At 46.5% G+C, this 26,810-nt stretch overlaps 2 protein-coding genes across 6 annotated transcripts in view; both read right to left on the bottom strand.

Annotated features, from left to right (window-relative positions):
- LOC116745298 (translational activator of cytochrome c oxidase 1) overlaps nucleotides 1-2,714 on the bottom strand; it is a 16,962-nt gene extending 14,248 nt beyond the window's left edge. The window contains exon 1 of the mRNA XM_032615890.1: nucleotides 2,637-2,714. The gene's annotated coding sequence lies outside the window, so the exon portion shown is untranslated. The remainder of the gene's footprint in view (nucleotides 1-2,636) is intronic.
- Nucleotides 207-26,810, bottom strand: DCAF7 (DDB1 and CUL4 associated factor 7). 5 transcript variants are annotated; one of them, XR_004347372.1, is made up of 9 exons: nucleotides 26,440-26,796; nucleotides 17,407-17,463; nucleotides 12,954-13,112; nucleotides 12,143-12,254; nucleotides 11,173-11,291; nucleotides 8,329-8,538; nucleotides 7,305-7,422; nucleotides 4,871-5,108; nucleotides 207-2,714 (listed from the first exon to the last, which is right to left on the bottom strand). XR_004347372.1 is itself a non-coding variant. In XM_032615888.1 (8 exons), the coding sequence occupies exons 1-8, from the start codon at nucleotides 26,575-26,577 to the stop codon at nucleotides 4,936-4,938; spliced, it is 1,086 nt and encodes a 361-aa protein (XP_032471779.1). In that variant the 5' UTR covers nucleotides 26,578-26,796; the 3' UTR covers nucleotides 207-4,935. The 5 variants fall into 5 exon arrangements, 2 of the variants coding, with proteins under 2 accessions (XP_032471779.1, XP_032471780.1); XR_004347374.1 differs by lacking the exon at nucleotides 17,407-17,463 and having other exon boundaries at nucleotides 283-2,084; nucleotides 2,637-2,714; nucleotides 26,440-26,810; XR_004347373.1 differs by lacking the exon at nucleotides 17,407-17,463 and having other exon boundaries at nucleotides 26,440-26,810.

Below are 26,810 nucleotides of genomic sequence, written 5' to 3'. Positions count from 1 at the left end.
TTCTGGTTGACTGTGAGCGACCTGAGGGTCATGGCCCCCAGCAGACAGTAGGTGGTCTGTATTTTGTTAAAGGTGATGAATTAGGCCATCAGATAGTGTGATGGGCTGGGGTGGAGGTCTAATCCCCCAGCCAGTGTGTCTGGAACATGACCACAGTGGCAGAATGGGAAGAACTGAATTCATCACAAGAAGAAATTCAGTCAATCTATACATGTTCAAGTTTTATTACAAAGTATGATGGGCAGAAAATACGGTACTTCTTATACAGGAGGCTGAACAGAATGAAAGGGTGAAAATTAGGTTTAATATATTCAGAAAGCAAGAAATCAAATCATAGATAACACTCCACTTTCAGGTGCCTTTGAAGTAGCCTTCAATGGAGATTTACCATCGTGGTTTCACAGCACAGTGTTAAAAAATTTTTACAAGCCCTGTGTACAATCAATCCTGTGAAAATGTTTTTTTAAAAAAATGGTTACAGTACAGTTCTGCAAGGGGCAGCTTCCTCTCCACCTGACCATGGGATGCCACAAAACCTATAATGTAGAGGAAAAGTTTAAATACATAACAGGAAATTAAGTTCAGACACACTAGGCTAAAGGGGACAGAAATGGATTGGCTAGCGCTTAACACTTCAGAGAACGAGGAATCTCCATTTTCTCTACATAGAGATTTGTACAATCATGCTACAAATTCACGCTTGGGGGAGGAAGGATGGAAAGTCACTGAAAGAGGGGTCATCAAATACACAGGAACCATATCAAATGATCCATATTCGACTCAAGCAAGTCAAAGCTTTAGCTCCACGAGTTTCATAACACACTGTATTACCACAATCAACCCAAGGTGAGAACATTCTTTCAAATAGCAGGTATCACAAGTTCTTATTCACCGGGTTTTCCCAAAGGCCAGTACTTGTAAGTTTTCCAGCTCTTACACAGACTGCCAGCATCCTCCTTCCTCTTGAGTTTATACTTTGATTAGCTTATCTGTTTCTGGCTTGATACACCAGTCCAAGCCTCTTGGGAAGGCACCTGCATGTTTCTACACTTAAAAAATCACATCTAGGAAGTAGCCTGAGAGGAGCTGGCCCATCCCATGTGGCCACACATTTGACTTTGACCACTAGCAGCAATGACAACGGTGGGAAAAGAGGACGAGGCTCTGCAACACTGAGTAGCTGGCCCAGCCAGTGCAGGGATGGCAATTCTTGGAGAGCCTGGCCCAGGGTTCACAGTGATTGCTCAGCTCAGCTTTCCTCCCAGGGAAAACCCAACTTCAGTGCCAAGCATGACCCTCCCTCCTCATCCTGGAGCACAGACAGGAAAGGGAAGAGGCTGCTTTGGGGCTTCTACTTTACTGGTCTCCCTTCTCCCAAGTCAGGCAGTCAAAGGAGCTGGGGACAGTGGAGGGAAGTTACTAGGCTGGCCTCCCGTGGTTGGTAGACCCTGCAGCTCCTACATACCTTACAGCCTAGGAATTCAAGGCCCAGGTTGCAGCAGGGAGAAAGTTCTACAGTGGAAAGGCAGTGGGAAGGTAAAGAGGAAGAGAAAAGACAAAAGGGAGGGGGGGAAGTCAGCATGACTGTTTACAACCTCTGCTTCTTCTCTCTACAAACCTACAACCAAGAAGAGCCATTGTCTGGAATGATCGAGGGACTCCCACTCCTGCAAGTTTCTACCACCAAACGACACTAGGGCTGAACTGCAGCAGGAAGGGGTCCCCCTGTCACCCTGTCCCCAGTTACCCCACATCACAGGCACCTGATGAACAATCCAGGAAGGCTGACACAGGCCGAGAGCACAGTCTCACTCCACGGCCACGTGACGGTCTGAATGCTTCCCCAGCTCAGACCTTTACTGCCCTCTAATATTTTCTCCTTTGCTACCACTGCTTTTCTCCCACATCCTAAATCTCCTCCTAAAATTTCAGACACACCTGCCATCAAAAACTCATCGGAGTCTTAATGTTTTCTGTTTCTTAACCAGTTCTCTGAGAGCCGATCCTGGTTCTGATAAGAAATTCTCACCTGGTTATCAAGTTTCTTCCCTCTTCAAGTCCTCATCTTTCAGCCTGGCTCCTCCCTGGAAAGAGAGGCTTCTGACTCTCCTGGGTGTAAACAACTCAAACTCTTGAAGGACTTGGATCCACTCACCAGCTCTCTGATGGGGAACGTGAGGCCTCATTTATTCAGCACCCCCCTCCCCTCAGAGCAGACAAGGAAAACAAAGGCGGCTGCGGCTCTGGGGGCCAGAAGCATGTCAAAGGGCCACTGCCCAGAGAGCCAGAGCCCAGAGGTGCTGCCGCAGGCTTTCCAGTGCAGTCCCGGCAGTGGCTCTTCTCATGTTCAAGGAGCGCAGAGACAGAGCCTCCCAACCTATTCTCGCTGGCTGGCAATCTGAGAACCTAAACACATTAAACAAACACTTGCTTTTGAAACTACAACAGATCTCTGCTTCCTGTGGCGTGGCTGACTAAGAGGCTTTCTAAATCCTGAGACTACAGAAATCCCCTCCTCAGCCATGAGGCCATCTGGCCCATGGCATAAAGGGAGAATGAGGGAGCCGGGACTTCAAAATCCCAGCATGCCAGCTACTGTGTGTCTGTGTCTGCTTGGGGCGACTGGGGAGTCTCACCTGGGCCCAAGTGGGATGTTGAAAGGAAGAGGACCAGACCACACTGCAGGGCCTAAGGAGGGTGACAGGGCTGGGAGTCTGCAGGGCAAGGAAAAAAAACATTCAAAGTTGTTGTTTTCCACAGTAAATAGCAACTTTATCCAAATATATCCCTATTCTTATTAACAAATTTTTTTTCTCCAGATTATTTTCAAGTTAGAGTGGATAAATCTTCTCAGCACTCAAACCACAAAAGTGCAGATCAGGAAAGGAATCTTAACCCAGAGCTCAGTGTAGTTAAGCCCTGCCACAGCAGGACCAGCCCCCTCTACCACTAGACCTTCATTTCAGACCCTTTTCCACAGGAAGGAACTGACAGCCTCCTAGAGCAAGTGACACTCAATTTATACTTGCTACCCTTGAGGGAAGGACCCTGGAACCATCACACACAATAACAAGCAGGGCATTGTTCTGACCAAGAACTGTTCGCTTTACATCTCCAAATGATGCAGTGCAAATCTGGTGGTAAGTGCAGGAGAGATGACCTCAAGCAGACGGCCAGCCAAAGAGCCTCAAAATCAGAACAATGTATAAAGGGAGAAGGGGAAATACCCTGACTAAAAAAAAGAGCCTTTTTCTTTGGGCCAAGCCCCCGTGTATTAAAGCAAAGAGCTATGACTTTGGGGATACAAATACATCTGCTTCTGAAAAGTAGGACTCAACCAAGAGAGTTTAAGTGCCCAGAAGGACAAAGCTAACTGCTTTGTTTCTCAAAAGCAGATGACAACTGGACAAAGCCATTGGCCTCAAGGTCTGCTTCTCTCCTACTCTCGGACGCTCAAGTCAGAGGGTCTCAGAAACCTTCCGGCACTTGGCAGAGCATGGCAAACTCCCCCCGCCACCCCGTGCCCTGACTCTGAGCATGTCCCCAACTCTGCCTGCCCAAGGATTCACCTACCACCGGAACTCACTCATATAACGGACACAGACACCCACAGCCTACAATCCAGTACTGCTCAGAACCTAAGCTGGGGTCAGGGTGGCTGACAGGGGTTCGTGGAGTTCTGAACTGGCTGACCCTGGGTCTCTGAAGCTTTTCTTGCTCTCTATGTAACTGATGGCCTGGGATCACCACAGCCTACTGGTCCACCCTCTGCAAGAGCTGACAGTCTCCCACACTCTAAAGGAGATCCTGCTCAGGCCAGATGCTCAGACTGTGCAGGCAGGGCTCTCACCTCAGAGCACTCTATCCAAAGAGCGGCCAATATACTGGCACTCACAGTAAACCGAACAAACAGAGATACTGAAGTTCAGCTTATACTTCATTCTTGCCTATCATTCAAGACGTGAAAGAGACGGGCCGGGGGCTTATATCTGGAGGGAAAAACAGACTCTCAAACTAGGTACTGGAAACATGCTCTACGCTCAGCTTTCCTGCCACTGTTCCCCTCAGTCAGGCGCCCCAATCAGCGTGGCTAGCTCAGAGCTAACACGTGCCCAAGAGGTCCTGGGGGGCTGGACAGGGGTACTTCCGGGAGTTAACAGAAGGAGTCCCATGCCTGTTTCGGAGCTCAGAATGCCCTTGAGAAGAGCCAGGCTGAGCAAAGGTGCGAGAGCTGGCTGACTTCAGAGCACCGAGGCGGTTTGGGACTCCAGGTCAGGTATGTTCCGCTCAGGCAGTGATTCAAGAAGGCAAACTGCTCATGGGGTCAAGGACCTGGGGCCAGACCCAGGCAGGGAGGGAAGAGAGGAAGGTGCTAACAGGGAGGGCTATGAGACAAAGGAAGAGACCAGGGAGTAAAATTCTTTTGTAAAAAAATTAGCCTGATAGATAAAAAATATACAAAGTTGAAGTTTGTTAAAGACATTGATAACAGGAGGAAAGACAATTTTGAACTGGTGTTTGTTCCCACCTAAGTGCTCACATGGACACGGACACAGATTGCTGCCTCGGGCAGCAGCAGACAGAGACGTCTGGGAGAGATGAATACAAACAGAGCCGGTGCCCACAATGCTCATTAACACAACGGCTGACAAACAAATATACAGAAATTTTAATTGAGGAACCAAAGGACGTGAGGAAAAGAGAGAAAATCTTAAAACTCAGCCTTGGGCTGAGGAGGCGCCACACGGCACTGAGTCCGGCCCAGAGAGCAGTGGGGCGACTGGCCGGGAACTCCTAGAGCAGCTTCTGGGAACAGTGGGTGCAAAGCAATGAAAGACGTACTGGCCACCGGAAACATGTCTCTTCTTACTTTGGGGGTGGAACAGAGGCAGGAAACACACAAGCCCCCGCCTCGTGGGCACGCCGCCACCGACACTACACTCTGAGTATCTCCAGGCAGTTGTTGTAGCAGATGGCAATCCAGTCGGGCTGAGTCGACGCCCACTGCACATTGTTGATCTCTCCCTCGGCTGTGTAGGCCAGGATAGGGTCTTCGATGGCCCGAGGCATTTGCTGGATGTCCCAGATGAGGGCCTGATGGTCATCCGCTACGGACACAGAGCAAGCAAGTAAGGTCACAACTCAGGCAGTGAGGACCATGACCCCTGCACCTGAGCAGGGATCGCAGTTTACAAAGCATTCATTCACCAAAACCCCAGTGAGGGAGGTTTTACTGCAAGCCCCCATTTTATAAATGAGGAAATGTTAAGGCACATGCCCCAAACCACAGAGCTATGCAGCAGTGAGTGGCAGAGCCCGGACGCAAAGCAAGGCCGCTGCCTCTGACGCATTCACCACAGCAGAGCTGGGATGGCGGAAGGGACTTGGATGGGCACCTCATCTCATCTGGGGCAGGCATCAGGAAAGGAAGAAGCGATGGGATAAAAACAATCCCCAAACATGTCATTTTCAGCCACTTAAAGTACTTGAGTGATTAAAGATCCCTCTCTGACGATTCAATTATTTAATGGGATTCTTTTCCCTCCATCTTATGGACATTTATACATCAATGAGGTGTTATACAGATAATGAGATAAAGTGTTGTGGGGACATGTGCCCAAGAAAAGGGCCCTGGGAAATACCAGAAAGAAGGAAAGCACCTTAAAAAGACAGATAAGGACATGAAAAGTGACTGGAAAGAAACATATCAAAATGAGACCAGTGGTACCATTAGGACCGCAAGGTTATGAGTTATGTTTACTTTTCTCTAGTTCCTAAGTGATGTGTAACGTGGTGGTCATGTTACTTTTACGATCAAAATAATACGTTCTTAATTTAAGAGAGGAAAAAAAGGGCAATGACCTTCCACACCACAGTGTCCCCTAGTCCCATCACCCATCCCGACGTGAAAGCCTGTCTCTCTCCTGAATAAATCAAACCCTCAGAGGCTGCATAACCTGGGCATGGGTGAGAGATGCCCTTCCCAGGACTATCCGCATCAAGAGATCTGGCGAGTCGTTTTAAACACTCGGCACCTCTAAGGCAGTAAGTGCCTTTTCCTCAACGCTCAACTGAGCACGCTCTTCAGCACCAGCTCCTGCCACCGGAAGGACACAGGGTGGGTGCGGCACCCAGGGCAGCAGCAGGTCTGCAAAGGCAGCCACTGGGAGCCGAAGGTGGGCTTCTGCTGGGTGGGCTGATACTGTTCTCCTTTCTTTCTTTTTGCTCCTCCTGCCCTTCCCTAGCCACACTCCTGGGAAAAAGCGGGCAAGAGTGAAGAAGTCAGGCCACAACATGAGGCACGCAGGACGGCGTTGGGCCTCAACTGCTCCACAAGGAGACAGACAGGCGTGAGCAGAGGGCCCCAAACAGGAAGAGCTTCATGCCTTTCGAATTCATGCTAAAATGGCAGAAACCCACCAAACTACATCGCTCCTCTGGCTCCATAATGAACAAGGAAATGAGGATGCTACTGATTTGTGAGGAGGGGAAAAGTATGTTAGGAGGAAACGCAAGGCTCTGAAAAAGATAAGGAGCACAACATTATGGGGCTAGAGTGGAATCCTGTCTGTAAAATAAAGGGACAGGTATTTGTATGGGAGGGATGTGTACACATGGATCCACCTAAAAGGGTCTGGAAGGAGACATACCGACCGTCGTGAGTGGTGCCACCTATACAAAGTGGGGCTGAAGTAGAAATGGGAAAGGAAGGAGAGAAGATGACGTTCACCTCCTTTTTTTTTTACATCTCTGTATTGTTGAATTTTTAATAGCGGGCATTGTTTCTAGAATACAAGCACACTGATGGCCAGCGTATTTTTAAGGGGTACTCTTTTGGGTCTGGCAAATGGAGAGACGGGAACTACACGTCACACACCACTGACGCGGGCAGGCTGTGCAGGCCCTTCCATGCACCCAAAACTCAGTGCAGGGGGCATGTGCTTTTGGCATCTCCCAGGCGACAGGCCCAAAGAGTCAGTTACATCCAGGAGAGACTGCGCCCTCCTTCATGCTCCTGGATGAGTCCTCTGTGCCGACCTAGATTTCAGAGGCGCACGGTAGTTGGCACAAGCCTATAACGGGTACATGATGTAAGTAGTATACAGATGCTCTGACATCACTGAGGGTACAAAACCATCTGGAAATCCGGACTGCTTCAATTTCACAAGCATAGGGAGGCTCTCAATGGAGTTACTCTGTGTAAACCTCTCAAACTATCCTTGGAATACAGTAAGGATTACAATTCTAAGGAGACAAGAGGAAGATCTCCTTACCGCTCCCCATCGCCCCCTGCCAGTAATTACCTGCAGTACAGATGTGGCAGGATGAATGTGGGGCCCAAGCAATGCCATTGACACATGCTCGGTGGTTGTTTAACCTGGCGACAGGCGTGCAGGGAACTCGAACGTCCAGAATCACTACCTGCAGAAATAACAAGGAAGAGGCCCAGAAACTTCAGGGTGTGACAGAAAAAAACAAGACACTACACAAGAGAGAGAAAAAAAATTTGTTTAACTTGTTCATTTGTAGATTTAAAGACTCTTAGAGACAGAGGGTCTCGGCACAGCTAGTTTCTAGTCTGTGTCATAAGGAGCTCAGGGCCTTTAGGCTGCAGGGGAGAAGGCAGAGCAAGTAACATGAATTTGAACAATCCACCAAGTCCTATTAGGTGCATGTGCTAAGGACTCTGTGTGTGCTCAGCTGGGCAGCATGGAAGCCCTCTCCCCCAACCCCCGCAGCAAAAGTTGAAAGGTAAGCAGCCCAAGGTACTGGTTTCATCAAAATAAAGTTCATCACTGCATCATCTCCACCCACGGTCTACTGCTTTTATCAAGTAACAGGCTACAGAGTTGCCACTTCCACATCTGTTCACTAAGGCTGGCAGAATCTGTCCAGACTACAGAGGAGAAAACTGCCTGTTTCTTTACTCGACACCATAAGCACATGAGATTTGGTTTACTCTTTAGATACTGCTTTTCTTGGCTCCGACTCCAACTCTCCAAGTAGTAAAAGTTCTTAACACACAGTCCTTGTTCTAGATCAGGTTTTCTCAGTTTCAGCACTCCTGACATTTCGGGTCAGATAATTCTGTGCTGTGAGGAGTGGTCCTGTGCACCACAGGACGTGCAGCAGCATCCCTGGCCTCCACCCACAAGACACCAGTAGCACCGCCCCTCCCCCTCCCACCCCCGAAGGTCTCCAGATATTTCCAAAAATCCTCTGAGGAGACAATGGCAACCAGTTGAGAACCACTCTTCTAGATACAGTAAGTACGCAGAGCCGGAGCTGAGTGGCAGGGCCTATGTTAGCCTCAAGTGGGGCTCTCACCTCCATTCCGTCCATGGCCATGGTGGCCAGGTAGTTGGGGTCCTGCTTGTTCCAGCAGAGGCGAAGCAGTGGGTGATGCTGTGGGTCTTCGTAAATGATGGTGCTGTGTTCTAGATGACGGAGGTCAAACATCCGCACCGAGCCATCAGCACCCACAGAGGCAAACATGTCCCTGCCGCCTCCGGCCCGGCTAAATGCAATATCATAGACCTGTTGGTGAATAAGAAGCGTCAGTCGGATTCAGCTGTTACCACCCTTTCCTGTAACAGGGAAATCTGCTATCCCTAGTTCATCTAAACCCTTGCTCATGACCCAGAAGGAGGTAAACAAAGCCAAACAGCGCCTGTGAGGACTGGTACCTGAGAGTGCTAACATCAGTGACTTTCCAAAGAGTGAAGGTCATTCTGTTCTGGAAACTGGCTGGCTTCTTCTCACTTCCTGCTTTCCAAGGATTCTTCCTCCACCTCCCGTGATAAAACAAAGAGCACATACCCTGCTGACCGGCAGAGCACAAGTAGCTCTGAGCAAGTATTCTGTAGGCTTGGACAGGCTCAGTGAAGCGAGAGCCAGTGGCTGTCTCCTGCCACCCTGTTACAAGATGGAGACATTTATTTCCTGGGCCTTCGTGGCTTTCATTTGTGTGTGATCAGAGGCAAATCCATGAGCACATTAAGGCCAAGATCATCGATTTGCTGGGTGGAAGCAGCCACAGTTCTGCTGAGAAACCTGGACCTGAGACTCATTTGCGAGAAAGAAGTAACAGCAGTTTTGAATCTTGGGAGGCTCAGGTGTTCCTATACTTATGGAGAGGCTTAATACCGCTCTCTTGTCCTAGGACACGCTATCTCTTCTCCTAGTTGGTTTGTATTCATAAGTGAATCAATTTAGGTTTTGAATCATTGTTTTCTGCACTTATTACTTGCTACAAACATTGCACTCTGCTAATGTCTATGAGAAAACAGAGGCAGAGAGCAACAGAGAGCCAGACAAGCAGAGAGAGAGAATCTGAAAAAGGAAAACAAAATGCCAAACAAAACCCATCTTCTGGGGCCAAGGACAATAATCCCTCACTCAGGACCGCGACTCCAGCCTTCTGGAGGTTCCACCTGCTAAGGGACACTGGCAAACAAGCATCTGTTTCTATTCAACCTCATAACTTCCTTTTCCTCTGGCTGACTATGAAGAAATTACACTTCTCTTTCTGTAGTAGGAATTAGGAGTGGTTCAATGGGGAACTGGGCTGGTCATCACAAGGAGGCCTGACAGATCAAGGCTCTGTCCAACACCGACCAGCTACCTTAGGGCTGGGATGTGTTTATACATATGTGCACCCAGGGTTGGCTCCCAGTAACTCGCAGGGACAGGGACACCATGGCAGCACCACTAAGCAGTAAGGTTCTCACAGGCAATATGGCCGAGTGTGTAAAACTCAGCTCTGACTGCTTCTTCTTCTGTGCTCCACCAGTGCATTTCATCATAAGCCAAGGGAGGGAAATAACTCCCAGATATACGCTACCCTCCTCTGCACCAATCCGCCAGTAGCAACGAGAACCTCCTGGCAAGTCTTTACTTCAACAGAGAGAGGTGGGCTGAGAAAAATCTAAGGTGCCAGGAGGCGTCATGTTCCTCTCAGAACAACCACCCTTAGATTCATTTCTTCGAGGCCGGGGTGCTGGTCCAGGGCCCGTTTGCTGTTGAGATCGCTGCTCCCATTGTCTACACTGCACTACCCCACTGCAGCTCCGGTGTGGCTTCTCAGCTTTACTATCATCTGTGTAAGCAATCCCCTCATTAAATCCCCTCAGTTTAAATATTTAAAGTAGCTCTAGGTTTCTGGGTTGGACCCTGACAGAGAACAGCAGGCTAAGCTGTCACAGAACCAAAATGCAGCAACCTGCTCCACCTGATGCCAAGAGGGCTCCCAGAACCTCCTTATACCGATCTTCTTGGCAGGACCAACTCTTCCTTCGCCTCTTGGCTTACGGCAGCCGAGTCCAGCAGATTTGTAACAGATCTTACCGTTGGGAGCACAGAAAGCCAAAGAACAACCTCTCACTAAGAATGATAATCTGGTCACCAACTTTCCATTCTGTGGACAACCTCAAGTTTCTCACCTCATGTCAAGGCATCCTTTTTATTGGTACAGATACTAATAATCTTCACTGTGCAGGGTATGATAGAAAAGAAAACACTACCCACAGGAAACGTCCTGTAATTTTTCTGGTAGAGGACCAGCATGCAGCGGCTCTGGCAGTTAAAGATTTATGACCATTTTACAAAATCACTCAGAAGAACGCTTTGTTAACACAATTACAGATAGCTTCCTTTGGCTCTTCCAATAAACACAGGAGAAACATCACCATCAAAATAAACCATATTTAATTCCAAATAGTATTAAAGTATAAGCATTAAGTGAACATACTAGAATTTCATAAAATAAGTTTAGAGAAAAATTAATGATTTCGTTTTGTCTGCCAGGAAATATTCCCTCTTCTTGCCTCGCTGCTCCCAAAAAAGTAAATATATTTCAAGATAAGTGTTACTCTAAGATTATTTTTTAATAACATCCAGTCCAAGTTTGTCTATAAGAGATCTCATTATTAAAACCCAGTAATCTCTGGCACAAAAAGAAAAACAACAGACTACAGAATGTTTACACCAGCCAAAAAAAAAATACACTCATTTACAACAGTGCTGTTTTCCACTGTTCTGACACATTACTATTTTCAATTTAGACAAGACGACGTCAGCATTATGATTTTCCATGTCATTTGCAAAACAGGGAGAGAACAGCCTGCCTTCACACTGAAGGCATAGAAAGCAGCTGTGCACCAGCATCAGTACCTCTTTGTCATGGGCAATCAGCTGGGTCTTCACATGGCCGGACACAAGATTCACTCGCCCCAACACCTGCCCGGTCTCCAGCCCCCATATGGTACATGTCGTGTCAATGCTGGAGGTACCTGGAAACAACCAGTGCAAGTCAGCAGCTGACGGGGGTGAAGTTCCCACACCAGCTTCTCTCCTTGTCCCTATTCATCTATTCAGCCCAGGAGACAACGCACTGCAAACACTTCTTGAGTACAGGGATGGAGAGCCCAAAAGAGTCATGTGGGCTCCCCTGGTGGCGCAGTGGTTGAGAGTCCGCCTGCCGATGCAGGGGACGTAAGTTCGTGCCCCGGTCCGGGAAGATCTCATATGCCGCGGAGCGGCTGGGCCCGTGAGCCACGGCCGCTGGACCTGTGCGTCTGGAGCCTGTGCTCCACAACGGGAGAGGTCACAGTGGTGAGAGGCCCGCGTACCGCAAAAAGAAAAAAAAAAAAAGAGTCACGTACTCCATCCTCACCCCAGGGCCTTGGACTCTGCCTGGAGAGACAAGACATGCACACGTGGGAAGCTCAACTCCACGGGAGGAATTAATAACCACATTCCATATTTAGCCTCTTCCCCACTCGGCCCCATTTTAGGATGTTGCACGGACCTCAGGGCCCTGGTTAAAAACTGGCCCAGTGGGCCTCCCTGGTGGCGCGGTAGTTGAGAGTCCGCCTGCGGAGGCAGGGGACGCGGGTTCGTGCCCCGGTCCAGGAGGATCCCACATCCCGCGGACCGGCTGGGCCCGTGAGCCATGGCTGCTGGGCCTGCGCGTCCGGAGCCTGTGCTCCGCGACGGGAGAGGCCACAACAGTGAGAGACCCGCATAACGCGAAAGAAACAAACAAAACAAAACAAAACAAAAAAAACTGGCCCAGTGTTATATCTGAGAAAATGTATCTTTGCTTCTTCACACTGGAATACACCCTCCCTCACTCCCTTACCTAAAAGATAAGGATCCACCTCATTCCAGTCAAAGGAGGTCAGAGGAGCACAGAAATCCGAGTTCTTGTTATTGTTTAGCAAACATTCCAGCCTGGTCTCTGTTTCACCAACCTGAAGGAACAATAATCTTTAAAAACTCAGCCAGTCTTATCTTCACAAAAAATCTTTAAAGCCTCTTTTAGTCCATATTTTAGTAAATTTAAGACGTGGGGGACATTTTTATCATAGAGTAATAAAAACCAGAGGAACTACTTGAATGCTACTTCTTTCCAAGCTTTCTCCTCTGCCCAGCTTTGTTTCCCAAATTTTCACCCCCAAATTCTTCTAGACGAGAAGTCTTCTCACTCTGTCCAAACCGGGGCATCTGTACCCTGCCTGGCTGGACGCCACACCTCCAGCTACAGGAGAGGCCATGGTGACGGCTCGGCAGAGGCGAGGGGAAGCTCCAGGATCCACTCCCATGCTGCACTAGAAGCAGCGGCCTGGATTTTGTTTAATTTACTCAAAAATATCCTGGCTGTAAATAGAATAAGAGGCCGCCGGTGTCCCCACCCCTGCAGAAGGCCCTCGTGCTTACATCACGGTCACTGAGCCTTATGCTTCCAGGCTGACTGCAGCCGGCAGCAGGACTTGAAGGAATCTTGGCTGGACTCACTAGGAAATCTGCTGAGCCAAACAAGCTCAGTCCAGATCCGCTCCCACCTGTTCTCCCGGCTGCAGTGATCTGGCCTCCAGCCCCGGCCTGTTCTCCGTGAGTCCACGCTGCTGCGAGCAGCTGACTCTGCGGAGGCCCGTCAAGCACCTGCTTACCCTCCACACACGGAGATAGTCGCCACTCGTCGCCAGCAGGTCTGGATAGACGCCTTTTGTGTCAGGGATCCACATGAGCTTTGTGGTGGGGTACGGATGGTCGAAGGTGTTCCGGCAAATAAACTCCGAACTCTCTTCGTCTAAACCAACAAGCTGGACCTGTAACACAGCAGAATCCAGCCACGTAAACATCTGCTTCTCGGCAGCAGCACCAAATACACCAGACCCCTGTCAGTGACAGCCGTCCTGATGCTGTACTACCCTTCACTGCAGAGGCAAGAACTAAGAGAGAGAGGGCATCTAGTCCAACAGGCCTGCTGCTCAGACGAGGAAACCCAGCCTTGGAGGGGTTGAGTTTCACTGAAGACTGCAGAGCTAGTCAGAGGCAGAGACAAAATCTGAATACAGGTTTTCTGACTCCAACTCCTGCCCTCTTGATCCAACACCCTAGAGCTGTGTTAACTGCCCAGCTGGTTACCTTCCCCCACAAGCCGAGGCACTTGACAACGTGCAGCCGTGGTTTTAGTGACCCCACGACTAAAAGTGCTGTGGACATTTAGTGACATCCAACAAAGGAACGTCTCACCTAAAAAGGCAATCGTAGGGTCTTCCTTGGTGGTGCAGTGGTTGGGAATCCACCTGCCAATGCAGGGGACACGGGTTCGAGCCCTGGTCCAGGAAGATCCCACATGCTGCGGAACTACTAAGTCTGTGCGCCACAACTACTGAGCCTGCACTCTAGAGCCTGCGAGCCACAACTACTGAAGCCCACGCGCCTAGAGCCCACGCTCCGCAACAACAGAAGCCACCGAAATGAGAAGCCTGCTCCCCTCAACCAGAGAAAGCCCACGCGCATCAACGAAGACCCAACACAGCCAAAAATAAAAATAAATAAAATTTATTTTAATAAAAAAGGCAATCATCCACAAACCGCCTCCTCCTCTAGCCCCCCAACCTCGCCCCCACTGGCTGGTAATGTTCTGACACAGAAGGGTGTGCCAAACAAGCATTCGGGAACCCAAACCACTGTAACTGGCAAAAAAGTGGGTACTGTCGATGAGAAAGTCCCAGCTGGTCTGGCCACCTTTTCTTTGAGTCAGTTTTGGACCAATATTGACTTCCACCCTTTGCTGTCCAACTCAATCTGGCTCAGTAGGAAATGCCACCTGCTATACATTTGCTTATGAACTTCCACCAGCTGGAAGATGGAATGGTAGGGAGGATGAACGAGAGGATAGGCACTAACCATACAGCAGAAAGAATTCCTTCCACTCCTGTCTTGCTGACTCCAGTCTCAGATACTAGTATCTTCCTATCTATTTTTTGTTTAAACAATTTTATTTAGGTACAATTGCATACAATAAAATTCACTCACTTTAGGTGTACAGTATCACTGAATAATATTGAATTATGTGGGGGCTTCCCTGGTGGCGCAGTGGTTGAGAGTTCGCCTACCAATGCAGGGGACACGGGTTCGTGCCCCGGTCCGGGAAGATCCCACATGCTGCAGAGCGGCTGGGCCCATGAGCCATGGCCGCTGAGCCTGCGCGTCCGGAGCCTGTGCTCGGCAACAGGAGAGGCCACGGCAGTGAGAGGCCCGCGTACCGCAAAAAAAAAAAAAAAAAAAAAAAAAAAAAAAAAAGGTGTATGGAAAGGTTCTGAGGAGGCATAGAAACGGGAAGGCATCCCCAGCAAGCGGGGCAGAGTTACTAACTAGATGGCCCACTTGGCGGGCAGCAAGAGGAATCATCTGAGAGAGCCCCGCAGAGGAGGCTGATGAAACGTGCCTAGGGCAGGCTCGAGAGCCCTGACAGCAAACTGAAAACAGAGGTGGGTTTTCCCCCGTGAAGGCGTCTGAGAGGCAGTGGTAGGACTGTGAGACCCTGGAGGTATGAGTATGGGGCCTGGTAATGCTGGGCAGGACTGACTGGATCCAGGAAGAGGCTGGAGGTGGGGAGCTCAGCCTGGAGACCCACAGGGGAACAGGCGGGAAAGGTTAAGGGCCTGTGGTGACCGGTAGTGAGAATGGCAAGGGATAACCCGAGATGGCCACAAGAAGGATTTTGACAGAATGAACAGTTCTTATGGAATTAAAAAGTTGACATTCTGACCTTTGCAGAAAACAAAACGTAAAGGAAGATTCTAGATGGAACAGGGAAAATTGGCATCAGGCTTGGTGGGGGAAGGAGGAGAAAACAGATGAGAAGGTAAATTTTGTGGCTCACTGGGCAGAATAAAGCGTAAGCCTCTCATATAGATTCTGAGCCAGATATTGCATTCATCTCTTTATTCAAATATTTACCGAGTGGCTATTAGGTGCCAAGCCCTAAGTGCTGGGGATGTGGCAGCAAGCACAAAATCCCTCTTTCTAGCCATGCAGGTAAGGCTAAACTAGAAGGGGAAAATGCTACTACTGCTAAAAGTTGCTTTCCAGCCATTGGAGGCTTCTCTGCAAACCTCAAAATGTCAGCTCCCATGAGCACGTGCCGCTTAGGATCCGCTTAAGCAGGCATTCAAAGCTTTCGCTAGCCTACCTTATCTTCCACTTCATTTATCTAGTCAGTGCTTCCCATCCCTCTCCTTACACTGCCCTCACTTATACAATCCTCACACCTCCTTCCGTCGATCCAAATCCTGCCCAGTATTAATAAAGAACGGTGGCATCAGCCTTCCAGGCCTCCTTACTTACCACTTGCTAGTGTAGGACCTTGGACATGTTACTTAACTTTGCTAAACCTGTTTCCAATCTGTAAAGTGAGGATATTCACAGTACCTACACCTCACAGAGTTGTATGTAACACCTTTTGTTTGTAAACTGTTCAGTATGATGCCTTCCTCAGTGTATGAGCTTTTAATATTCTTACACCTCACCTCCTTCATAAACCACCTGCAGTCTTCCCAGCACAGTGGTCTCTCAGTACTTATCTATTCCATCCATTTGGTGACTAATCCCACACTGCCTCATGAAAGCACCTGCATGACTGTCTTATGCTATTTCTCTTAGTAAATGCCTTAAAAACAGGGCCTGTAGGGTTCCCTGGTGGTCTAGTGGTTAAGAGTCCGCCTTCCAATGCGGGGGACGCAGGTTCGATCCCTGGTCAGGAATCTAAGATCCCACATGCCGCGGGGCAACTGAGCCCGTGTGCCGTGACCACTGAGCCTGCACGTTCTGGAGCCTACATACCACAACTAGAGGAGCCCGTGACGAAGAGCCCGTGTGCCACAACCGGTACCCGACACAGCCAAATAAATAAATAAACATTAAAAAAAAAAAAAAAAAAACAGGGCCTGTGTCTTACTCCTGCTTGTACTGCCAACAGCAATGGTTTTCAAATCTGGCAACCAGATTTACCTAGAGTGCTTTACACATTCCTGGGCTCCCCACCGTTAGCCCAAGATTCTGATTCAACAAGTGTCAAGTGGGGCCCAGGAGTCTATATTCTTAAGACCCTCCCTGGTGATCTGATTCAGCAAGGTTTGACAACCTCTGCACAACAGTACCTAACCAAGGGAAGAAGCCAGGAAATGGCTGGGGTCTTTCCTGATCTTCCCAAAGACTTCATGTGTTTGCACAGACTCGTGTTTCATCCTTGGCCTAACTCGCTTTAGCTCTTCTGCTCCAAATTGCCAACCAAGTACTGAAAGGAATAACACTTTGCTTTCACTGTTATTCAACTGTTGGTCATATACGCAGATGTTAAAAATTTAATGAAAGAGAATGTAAGTTCTCTTGAATATTCATATAATACAGAATGAAGTGGTAAAGTCTCCCATTAACTTCACCCTCAATTCTACTTAGTGACTCTCAAACCAGTTTGATATGAACTACTTTCCAAATGGTTTTTCCAAACAAAACAACAAAAAAAACCCCAGATAGGTTTGGACCATAAAATGTATTCTGTAACTTGCTCTTAACAACATCTTGGAAGATCTCACGTCCGTACAAATAGCTCTACCTCATACTTCCACAGCAGACTGTGGTAAGCACACCATAATTTAACTATTCATAGTTACTGTGGTTATAGCCCATTGTTTTGCTATTGTAAACAATGCTCTGTACATATATGTGTAAAGGCTTTTATTGGTCAGATTGCTAAAAGTGTAACTGCTGCATCACATTTTAGATGTTAATACCACAGGAACTATGAGATAATAAATGTGTGTTGTTTTAAGCTAAAAAAAAAAAAGTCACAGATTCTGTCCAGCAGCCTTTGAAAAGGTTGCTTCCATTTACACTTTCATTAACAGTATATGAGGGTGCCAATTTCCCCATACCTTTGAAAACACTGAAAATAATCTTTTAACATTTTTGTTAATCTGAGAGATGAAAAATGGCATTTTACTACTGAAGGTGAGCATATTTATTATTTTTACTTCTGAATAATAATTTTTAATATGAGTGCTTATAATGGACCAAGTATAAGCATTACACTTACTGCTTTACATGCAATACCTCATTTAATCCTCTCAACATCTCCATGAGGTAGGTACTCTTATTCTTCCCACTTTCCTAAGAGATGGAGTAAAAGAGATGTTAAGTATCTCGCCCAGGATCACAAAGGTTATCACTTCCCCATACTATCAGCAACACTAGAAGCAATAACTTAATCTTTATAAATTTGAAAGGGAAAAGTAACATCACAGGGTCAATTCTCATTTCCCTTAACTACCTGAGGTTGAGTATCTTTTCCTGTTTATTGATCACTTGCATTTTCTCTTCTACAAACTGGCTATTTATACTCTTTGTTCATTTTTCTATCACACTAAGTAAATTAGCTCCTACTGGCTGTCACGTTTTGAAAATACTTTCTGTTGTCCTATCATCTGTCTTTTGACTTTGTCCACAGGATATCTTTTCACATAGAAATGTTTTATTTGTATGTACAGTTGACCCTTGCACAAGGTGGGGGGTTAATGCACGTATAATTTAGTATCTGAGTCCTCTGCATCTTTGGATTCAACCAACCATGGACCCTGTGTAGTACTTAATTGAAAAACATCCACTTATAAGTGGACCTGTGCAGTTTAAACCCGTACTGTTCAAGGGTCAACTGCACTATAGCCTGTCAATCTTTTCCTTAGTTGACTCTGGATTTAATGATTGGCTTAAAGATCACCTTCTCTGCGCACCCTCCACTGCCCCAGTACAAATTTCATAGTCAATTTTCTTTTACTATGTTTGTGGGACTGTTCTTTACTTGATCTGGAATTGATTTTCATATATGACGTGAATTAGGGGGCTCTAAATTTTTCTGCCATACAATTTTTTTTCCCCAGTGAGTTAAAGTTCTATCTTATCAATAACTACATTTCTATATATACTTAGTTCTGCTTTGGAACGTTGTGTGTGATTGCACCAACTATATGTGGTATTGGCTGTAACTATACCAATTCCAGTATGTTTACTCTGATCTGGTAGGCAAGTGTTCCCCTCTCTGTTTTCAAAACATTTTTTCCCTTTTTTTTTTTGGACATCAGTATACATTTATTTTTAAGACTCTGGAGACAAATAGTATTCCAGTTCTGGCCTCGCATTTACCTTCTATGCCACTTTGGGGAGTTACTTAGCACATCTGGGCCTCAGCTTCCTCATCTTCCCATAAGTTTTGATATATATTATTTTTACCAATCAGCTGATTTCCCTTAAGAAAAATTTTTTTCTTAATACATGGTCAATTGTTATAAATTATCTTTTTTAAAAGTGCATTCTATTCCCCATATAAATCTTATATACTCAAGTATATTTTCAGGTATTCACAGGAGCCCAATCTGTAACAGCTGCAGATTTGCAGACACTGCTCCATGCCTTCTACCATCAACTGTGGCTAGCCTGAATTTTCCTTCCCCTCTCCAAGAGGATGTGATCATTTTGCCTGGATGTCCAAAGATTCTTTCTTCACCCTAGGAAAATGTAGACACTTTCCTAGGAAAGTTTTCAGTGCCAATTGTTTTGTGTCCATTTCTCCTGAGATATAGTTTGAACTCATTACTTCAAACCTTTATTCTATAAAGTCTTCTTTAACGACATATTTGAGTTTTTGTGTTTCATTTCTTTGGTCTTTTTCAGAGACACCAATTATACCTAAGTTAGACATTCTTTATTTTCTGCATCTATTACAGACTTTCTAATTGTTCACTTCCACTTCATTTTCTCAATCTGTCTTCCCTATCTTTCACTGTTTTCAGCAGTTTGTATTCATTTTAATTCTCTTTCTAATGTGGCTTTTAGGTCTGTGATAATTTTTGTTTTCTCTTCCACTTTTTTCCTGGGCTGCACCTGCTGGTGGTCCCATTTTCTCTTGTCACCATGCCTATTTTACCTGATCTCCTGTATCTCCACCTGGAGTTCTTTATTTTCTTAAGTTGTTTGAATTCATGGTGGCAGGACTGGCCATTAATTTTCAACTAAGGTGAAAACAATTTTCTAGTGTAGATACTTTACCTTCCATTTGTTTCCCATTTTTTCCCCTCCTTTCTTATAGTATCTCTCTATTGCTACTATGCTGGTTCCTGAATGAGGAAAGTTCTTTCTAGATGATCTGAAGGAAGTTCCTATGGGAGAGAGGTCAGGGCCATGTTCCAAGTTAGCATAAATATATGTGGCTTTTGCATCTTCTCAGCCAACAGAGATGAGGAGCTGTCAAGCTGCTCACAATTCAATCTCTTCCAACCTGCCTCATCTAATGCTTCTAGAGACGATGGCATGTCTCCGTGTCTCCTTATACAGCTTAGCTTCCCTCTCATCCAAGGTGTCAAGTGCGGTCTAGAGAAGCTCCTGCTGCCAGCTGTGCACCCTCTTCTCACCGTCCCAAACAAAGGATTGTTGATTTTGCCCATCAAAATCCTATCCTGGAGAACTGTGCCCTTCTGAGTTTGAATCTGCAGCCACAGACATCCTTTCTCAGCATCTTCCTATACCCATTTGATCTTCATTATACTGCCGTCCTTCCTCACTTATTGTGGGAGCGTAAGGAAAAAGTATGTCTTTAATCATCTTGTCAACATTTAGGTTACCCCTCTGCCTTTTCTTTCCTCCATAGTCTTCCCTGTCCTCCTGTTAAACTTCTTCTATCTCCCACCTCCACTGCCTTTCTGCAACTATTGTTTCACAATGCTTTACCCCAACATATGAAACAAATGCCCCCTAAAAAGAAAAGACTGTGAAACAAGATCATTTTTACTTATTTTTAAACTGTGGATATTACTATGTCAGATATCTCCTAAGGAGCAGATATAAAACATAAAATATTTATTCCTTGGAGGCATGACCACACCTTCACTTTCAATTACTTTCATGAACAACAACATAAATTACTATTCACATTACTCATACCTTGTATTTTTTAAAATTTAAAAGCTGCTGTGTTTATCTTGTTACTATGCTCCTTGAGGGAGGAAACTGTGTATCCCTCTTTAACTACATGCAGTGCTAGTACCAGAACATGAAGGTGAATGCATATGAATATGTGTGCACATATATGTAATTAATAATAATTTAAAAAAAAACCCGGGGCTTCCCTGGTGGCGCAGTGGTTGCGAGTCCGCCTGCCGATGCAGGGGACACGCGTTCGTGCCCCGGTCCGGGAAGATCCCACATGCTGCGTAACGGCTAGGCCCATGAGCCATGGCCACTGAGCCTGCACGTCCAGAGCCTGTGCTCCACGACGGGAGAGGCCACAACAGTGAGAGGCCCGCATACCGAAAAAAAAAAACAAAAAAAACCCCAAGTTATCTAAACCAGTAATACCACTCTTGACAGTAGAACATTTCCCCACAATTGTTAATATAACCAAAATCAGCTAAGGCAAAATTCTGACAGAATAAACCAGCTTTTCTTGGTCTTTTCCATTTGTCCTCCTTTCAAGCCTGTTCCTGACTGATTATTGTTGATCAACATCTGCAGAGAGGTCCTGCCTTGTCAAACTCTGAGATGAACTCTGGCACAGCACCCCTTCAGCTCCTGGCTCTGAGGCTAATCAATCAGCTCTGGCATCACAGCCCCAGGCAGGCCAGACTACCTACAGAACACAGATTCAACTCCTTGTTCAAATCACAGCATCTGCAGTAAGTCTTTGTGAACCATGTTAGGGCAAAAAACAATATAGCAGAAGTTTTATTCAGTGGTCTCATGGAAGAATTAGTCCCCTCACTGTCTAGAAAAAAGAAAGGAGGAATAAAACCAGAAGAGTTTTATACTTTAAATTCCCCTGCTGACACTCTTGGCAAGGACTGATGGAGCACTGCAAAATTTTAAATATCTATCAAAAATACTTATGTGTATTAAAACACTTTCTCTTTACTGCTACCAATCTCAAATCTGCTAAGAAAGGATACAGAAGGTTACCAAGTATCATCGCTGTGCCTAAAACACAACAAATAAATATTTGTTGAATTAATGAACAAATGAATGAGAATCCTGAAAGGCTGCCGGAAATACTGAGAAATGAAAACTTATATGCCAGGGTCAAAACCATTATGTGCCAAATACGCAGTGTTTGGGGGTCTGCCTGCCGATGCAGGGGACATGGGTTCGTGCCCCGGTCCGGGAGGATCCTGTGTGCCGCGGGGCGGCTGGGACCGTGGGCCATGGCCGCTGGGCTTGCGCGTCCGGAGCCTGTGCTCCGCGGCAGGAGAGGCCACAGCAGTGAGAGGCCCGCATACCGCAGGAAAAAAAAACAAAAAACAAAAAAAACCATTATGTGCCAAATAGATAAAGTAATTCTACATTAAAGATCTCATAGGAATCAACACAGGCTGACAAAGCAAGCATTCATCCCATGTGCATTTCAAGTACAAGGTAGTCTTACTCAGATTCACTACCAGTATTCTTCAAAAAGCATCAGGTATACCTATGATTTCTCTCCTCAGAACCTCAAAAAATGTTTTCTAGATGCCAAATCTTAAAGCACAAATGGTCAGCTAGTTAAATATTAGGGCAAAATAAATCCCAATCACACTGTCAATTCTATTCAAAACCAACCCTGAAACATGCAACTAAGTGGAATAGAAGCCCAGGAACTGCTACCCATCTTTCCCCATAAAACAAGGGAAATACCACTTGTCTAAAGATGACAGATATTGTCAAAACTCAGGAGAAATACCAGAGTTCTTTTTTTTTTTTAATTTATTTTGGGCTGTACTGGGTCTTCGTTTCTGTGCGAGGGCTTTCTCTAGTTGGGGCAAGCGGGGGCCACTCTTCATCGCGATGCACGGGTCTCTCACTATTGTGGCCTCTCTTGTTTTCGGAGCACAGGCTCCAGACCCGCAGGCTCAGTAGTTGTGGCTCACGGGCTCTAGAGCGCAGGCTCAGTAGTTGTGGCTCACGGGCCTAGTTGCTCCTCGGCATGTGGGATCTTCCCAGACCAGGGCTTGAACCCATGTCCCCTGCATTAGCAGGCAGATTCTCAACCACTGTGCCACCAGGGAAGCCCCAGAGTTCTTATATCAGAGTTACTGTGTCTAATCCAGGTAGAACAAGAGAAAATGGGCTTAAACTAGCATATTACAGTACTTGGAGTCTGACAACAAGAAGCTTCTACACCATAAAATGGGTTTCGTTGAAAGAAACCAAGAGAATTTTTTCCCCTGGGTCTTTAAAAGGCAAAGGAATGAACATAATGACCTTTTGAGGTACCTTTCTGACCTAAGGTCCTGATTTTTCTCTGGAAAATACAAAAGTCAAATTTACCTAACACCCATATAATGCTCCTTGCTTATATTTCAATTACAGATAGAGTAGTGATGATGTTTAAGTAATAATAGCTAACATTTCTAAATTGCTTACTATGTGCCATTACATATATTAACTCATTTAATCTTTCTTATTACTCTCATTTTACAGATGAGGAAACTGAGGCACAGAGTTTAACTTGCTTAAGGCCATACAAAACTGGTAAGTGGCAGGGCTGAGATCTCAACCCAGACTACCTCAAAGAGGCTATTTGGTAATTGAGCTTTTTTCATGGGACAGAATCAATATTTAGGCACATGCAGATGCAAAAAGAAGGATTCCTGTCTCTGGTCAGGAGATGCCAAGGTAACTCCAGGGTAATGGTCTTAGAGCACCACCTGGACCACCTGTGTCTGAATCACCTGGGTGTCTGTTAACTAGTGAAGCCTGAGAATGTATAAGTCCCTCAAAGGATTCTTATACACAAGCTAAAATTGAGAAAACCATTCTCCAACACCAGTGTTGCTCTATCCCCAAGCAGAGACCACAAAAAAACATCAAACACAATTACCAATAGTAGGACTCTTTATTCCAGGTGTAGTTGATAGAACCTAGTTTACTCCACAACAATTCCCAAATTTATTCAGATGATGGAACACCTGGAAGTCAAGTTGTTCTTGAAATGCTAAGAGATTTAATTCTACCGAACTACAAATAATTTTACTACAGGAAAATGTGATGACATGAATACAAAAGTTTTCTTAAATTATAATCACGTTTTCTTGATGTCTCACAGTAAAAAAAAGATGACTGTTTCTAGGCTTTTTCATCAATGTTAATTTGCTGTGTCAATTTATTTTGTCCTCTACTGGCAATTACTATTGACAGCAAACAGGAACCAAAGGTCTGAGAATTTCAACCAATAATTTTGAAATTCCTCTAAAATATGAAGTCTGGCACCTCCATGTCCAGGTTTCTCCGAAACTGAGCCTCATAATCACTGTGTTAAAGTGAGATTTACTGTCTGCCAGCCCCTAGGCACAGATCCTCTACAGCAGGGTTTCTTACCTTGAGGTCCATGAACTTGAGGTGGAAAATCACATTTACATTTTCACAAACCTCTAGCTAAAATTTATCATTTCGTTCCATTACAAATGGAGGCAGCTACTCACCATGGCATCAAGATCTGTGATTTGTTACCAATAAAAATCACTGATTTTTTTCATATCACATCACAGTGAACATCTTGAAATGCTGTTTACCCTCATCCCTACTTCAAGATTAATGATTATAATGGATGATGTAATTTAATGAGTTAACTTAAAAGTACAGATTATCACTTTTTTTTGTTTTTTGCGGTACGCGGGCCTCTCACTGTTGTGGCCTCTCCCGTTGCGGAGCAACAGGCTCCGGACGCGCAGGCTCAGCGTGTCCCCTGCATCGGCAGGCGGACTCGCAACCACTGCGCCACCAGGGAAGCCCCCAGATTATCACTTTTTAAAAAACGTTTTTAATAACTATACCTCAGGGCTTCCTATAATCTGGGGATGCGGGTTCGTGCCCCGGTCCGGGAGGATCCCGCATGCCTCGGAGCGGCTGCGCTCCTGAGCCATGGCCGCTGAGCCTGCGCGTCCGGAGCCTGTTGCTCCGCAACGGGAGAGGCCCAACAGTGAGAGGCCCGCATACCGCAAAAAACAAAAAACAAAAAAAAACGGAAAACAAACAAACAAACAAAAAATAACTATAGCTCAATATGATTGGTTTCCTTTGTAATCCTATGTATTTTATGCATTTGAAAACAGAATTATGAACAGAGATCTACTGGCTTCAAACTGCCAAAGGTGTCCATGACAGACAGACACACACACACACACACACGTTAAGAACTCTGACCTAGATAGGTGAGGGCAGAAAAACAGTAGGCAAGACACTGCACTGCCTACATCATGCAACTGAACTGAGACAGAGGTAACCGCTTAACCTATTACCCCTGGGATCATCAGACCACGCGGCCTGTGTGCCTGTGGCACAAAGAAGGGGCTCCACATGGTTACTAAATGAAAGGACAAACTTTGGGGTAGAGTCCCTGCAACGGAGGTTTGACACCAATTACTCCACTGATTCCCCCAGCAGCTTAACTGTGGCTCAGTTTCTCCTCTCTTAGAAATGGGACTACTGCTTACCCAAATCGACCCTGGAAGAACTTGCAAGGAAAAAAAATCTATCTGTGTGAAAAGATTCAAGCCCTTTGAAAGATATATTTTGCTTTTCTTCCCCTTTTAAACATGTATCCTTAAACAACAGTTCTAATGTTCTCAATTTTACTAGTTCAGTTTACACATCAGGGCCTTGAATTCCATTCCCAGCTCTGCCGTCCACTATGGGCCATAAAGAAGAAAGAGGCACCAGAGAAAAGAAAATAAAGCTATGTCTTGTCAGGACTCTCTGCTTTCTGTGGGCAATGGGTGGACTCCAAGATCCGTGCATACTCCCCAAGATTTGTTTGTAAATTGTGTATGTGTGATGTCTGGGTAATGAAAGTCCATCGTTTTCATCACTTTCTCAAAGGGGATTCCAAAATAGTTAAGACCTGACTCTAGAGAATCAGATGTGTTCCTGAAAAACTGTCAACAAAATTACAATGCTCAAATGTTTTTTACAGGACCTTTATGTGTAAAAAAGAACTTTCCTACAACAAACTGTGGGTCAGAAATAATAAAACTGACCTGTGCAGTGCCCCACAGCTGGTCAGTGGACCAGACAGGACCCAACCCAAGAGCACCTGGCTTTCTTCCCTGCCCCATGCCTGTCACCATCCAACACTTTATTCTTCTTAAGTCACGGTGTTCATGGTGTTAAGCAGGTGTACAGGCTTTCAACACCACTAGGCACGGCTCTCCGTTGCTCTGATCACTATCAATCACGTTTACTCTAATACAATAAATGGAAGAGATTAAGGAATAAAGGAAAGAAAACTCTTCCCACTAACTTATTCAACAACTTTCAAAAATAAATGTATGCTGCACTGCCAGCTTAAAGCTTCCTCCTACTACCCGTGCTTCTATGAAGGATTCTCAAATTGTGGATGTCCAGGAAGACTTACTACTCAAGATTACATATCTGTATTAGCACGAAAGATGCCAAGAAAAAAATACGGCAAGTATCATCCTTCTCTGTTCGGAAAACAATGGCGGGATTACAGCCATTGGCCAAGATTTCCAAAAAGAGGGTCTCTTTGAAGAGGACGAATATGAGGCAGCAATAGCAATGGCAATCCCGGCAAAGGGCTGGGGGAATCCAGGAAGAGTACCTGGGGGTGGGTGTAGGGGGCTGGAAAGCCTGCGTAGTAAACAGTCCTAATAGAGATCTAGCGTGGCCAGGAGTGACCACCGAGGCGCCAGCATTTTCTTCACAGCCACCATTCCCTCATCCTTCTTCCGCCCCCTAACTTAAGCAATGCGGCAGGAGCGGAGGGGATAGGAGTGATAAATGGCATAGCTTTGGGGTGTAAACCTGGGTTTGAGACCTGTTTCCGTCACGAAATAGCTGTGTGACTCGGGCAAGTCACAACACGGTGCCTCAGTTTTCCCATCAGTAAAATGAGAGTAACTACACTCCTGACTACCCAGGAACGCTGCAAGGATTAAATGCGATAATGAGAGCGAAACTGTCTGCACAGGGCCAGACACAGAGGAACCGCTCCGTGGCGCTAGGGCAAGTCCGCGGGAGGGTCCTGGGGTCTGGGCTCCGGCCCGGAAAGGGCGCCCCCGGGGCCCGCTCCCCGCCAGCCGGGTTCCGAGCCCCTGCCCGGCCCACCTTGTTGTTGTACTCCTCCACGAAGCTGCCCAGCGCCAGGCGAAAGCGCTTGTCGGGCCGCACGCTCCAGTTCATGGCGTAGACGGTCCAGGGCGCTTCATACTTGTAGATCTCCTTCCGTTTGCCGTGCAGGGACATGGTGGCGGCGGCGGGGCCGCAGTGCGGACCGGGACGGCAGCGGGCTGCGGAGGTCGGGGGCGCCAATCGGGAAGGGAGCCTGGCCTGGAACCCAGGGGTCCGAAGGGAGGCGGGGCGGGGGCGGGCAAGGACGGCCTAGCCCGGAAGAGGGCCCGCAGCGACAGACAACGAGGGCCGAGCCCAACTCCCAGTTTCAAACCTGTTTCGGCTCGGACGACAGCCACCTTCCGTTT

Source organism: Phocoena sinus, chromosome 20, assembly GCF_008692025.1.
Source record: "Phocoena sinus isolate mPhoSin1 chromosome 20, mPhoSin1.pri, whole genome shotgun sequence".
Lineage (NCBI taxonomy): Eukaryota > Metazoa > Chordata > Mammalia > Artiodactyla > Phocoenidae > Phocoena > Phocoena sinus.
The sequence above is the reverse complement of the archived record's forward strand: the minus strand, read 5'-3'. Positions and strand labels throughout refer to the sequence as shown.

Bases quoted from the DNA above. Each gene is read 5' to 3' on its own strand.
- DCAF7 (XM_032615888.1), bottom strand. From the start codon at position 26,577: ATGTCCCTGCACGGCAAACGGAAGGAGATCTACAAGTATGAAGCGCCC. The intron at 8,539-11,172 runs GTACTGATGCTG...ATTCACCAACAG, and splicing joins TGATTGCCCATGACAAAGAG to GTCTATGATATTGCATTTAG. The intron at 5,109-7,304 runs GTAATTACTGGC...CTGTGTCCGTAG, and splicing joins CTGCCACATCTGTACTGCAG to CGGATGACCATCAGGCCCTC.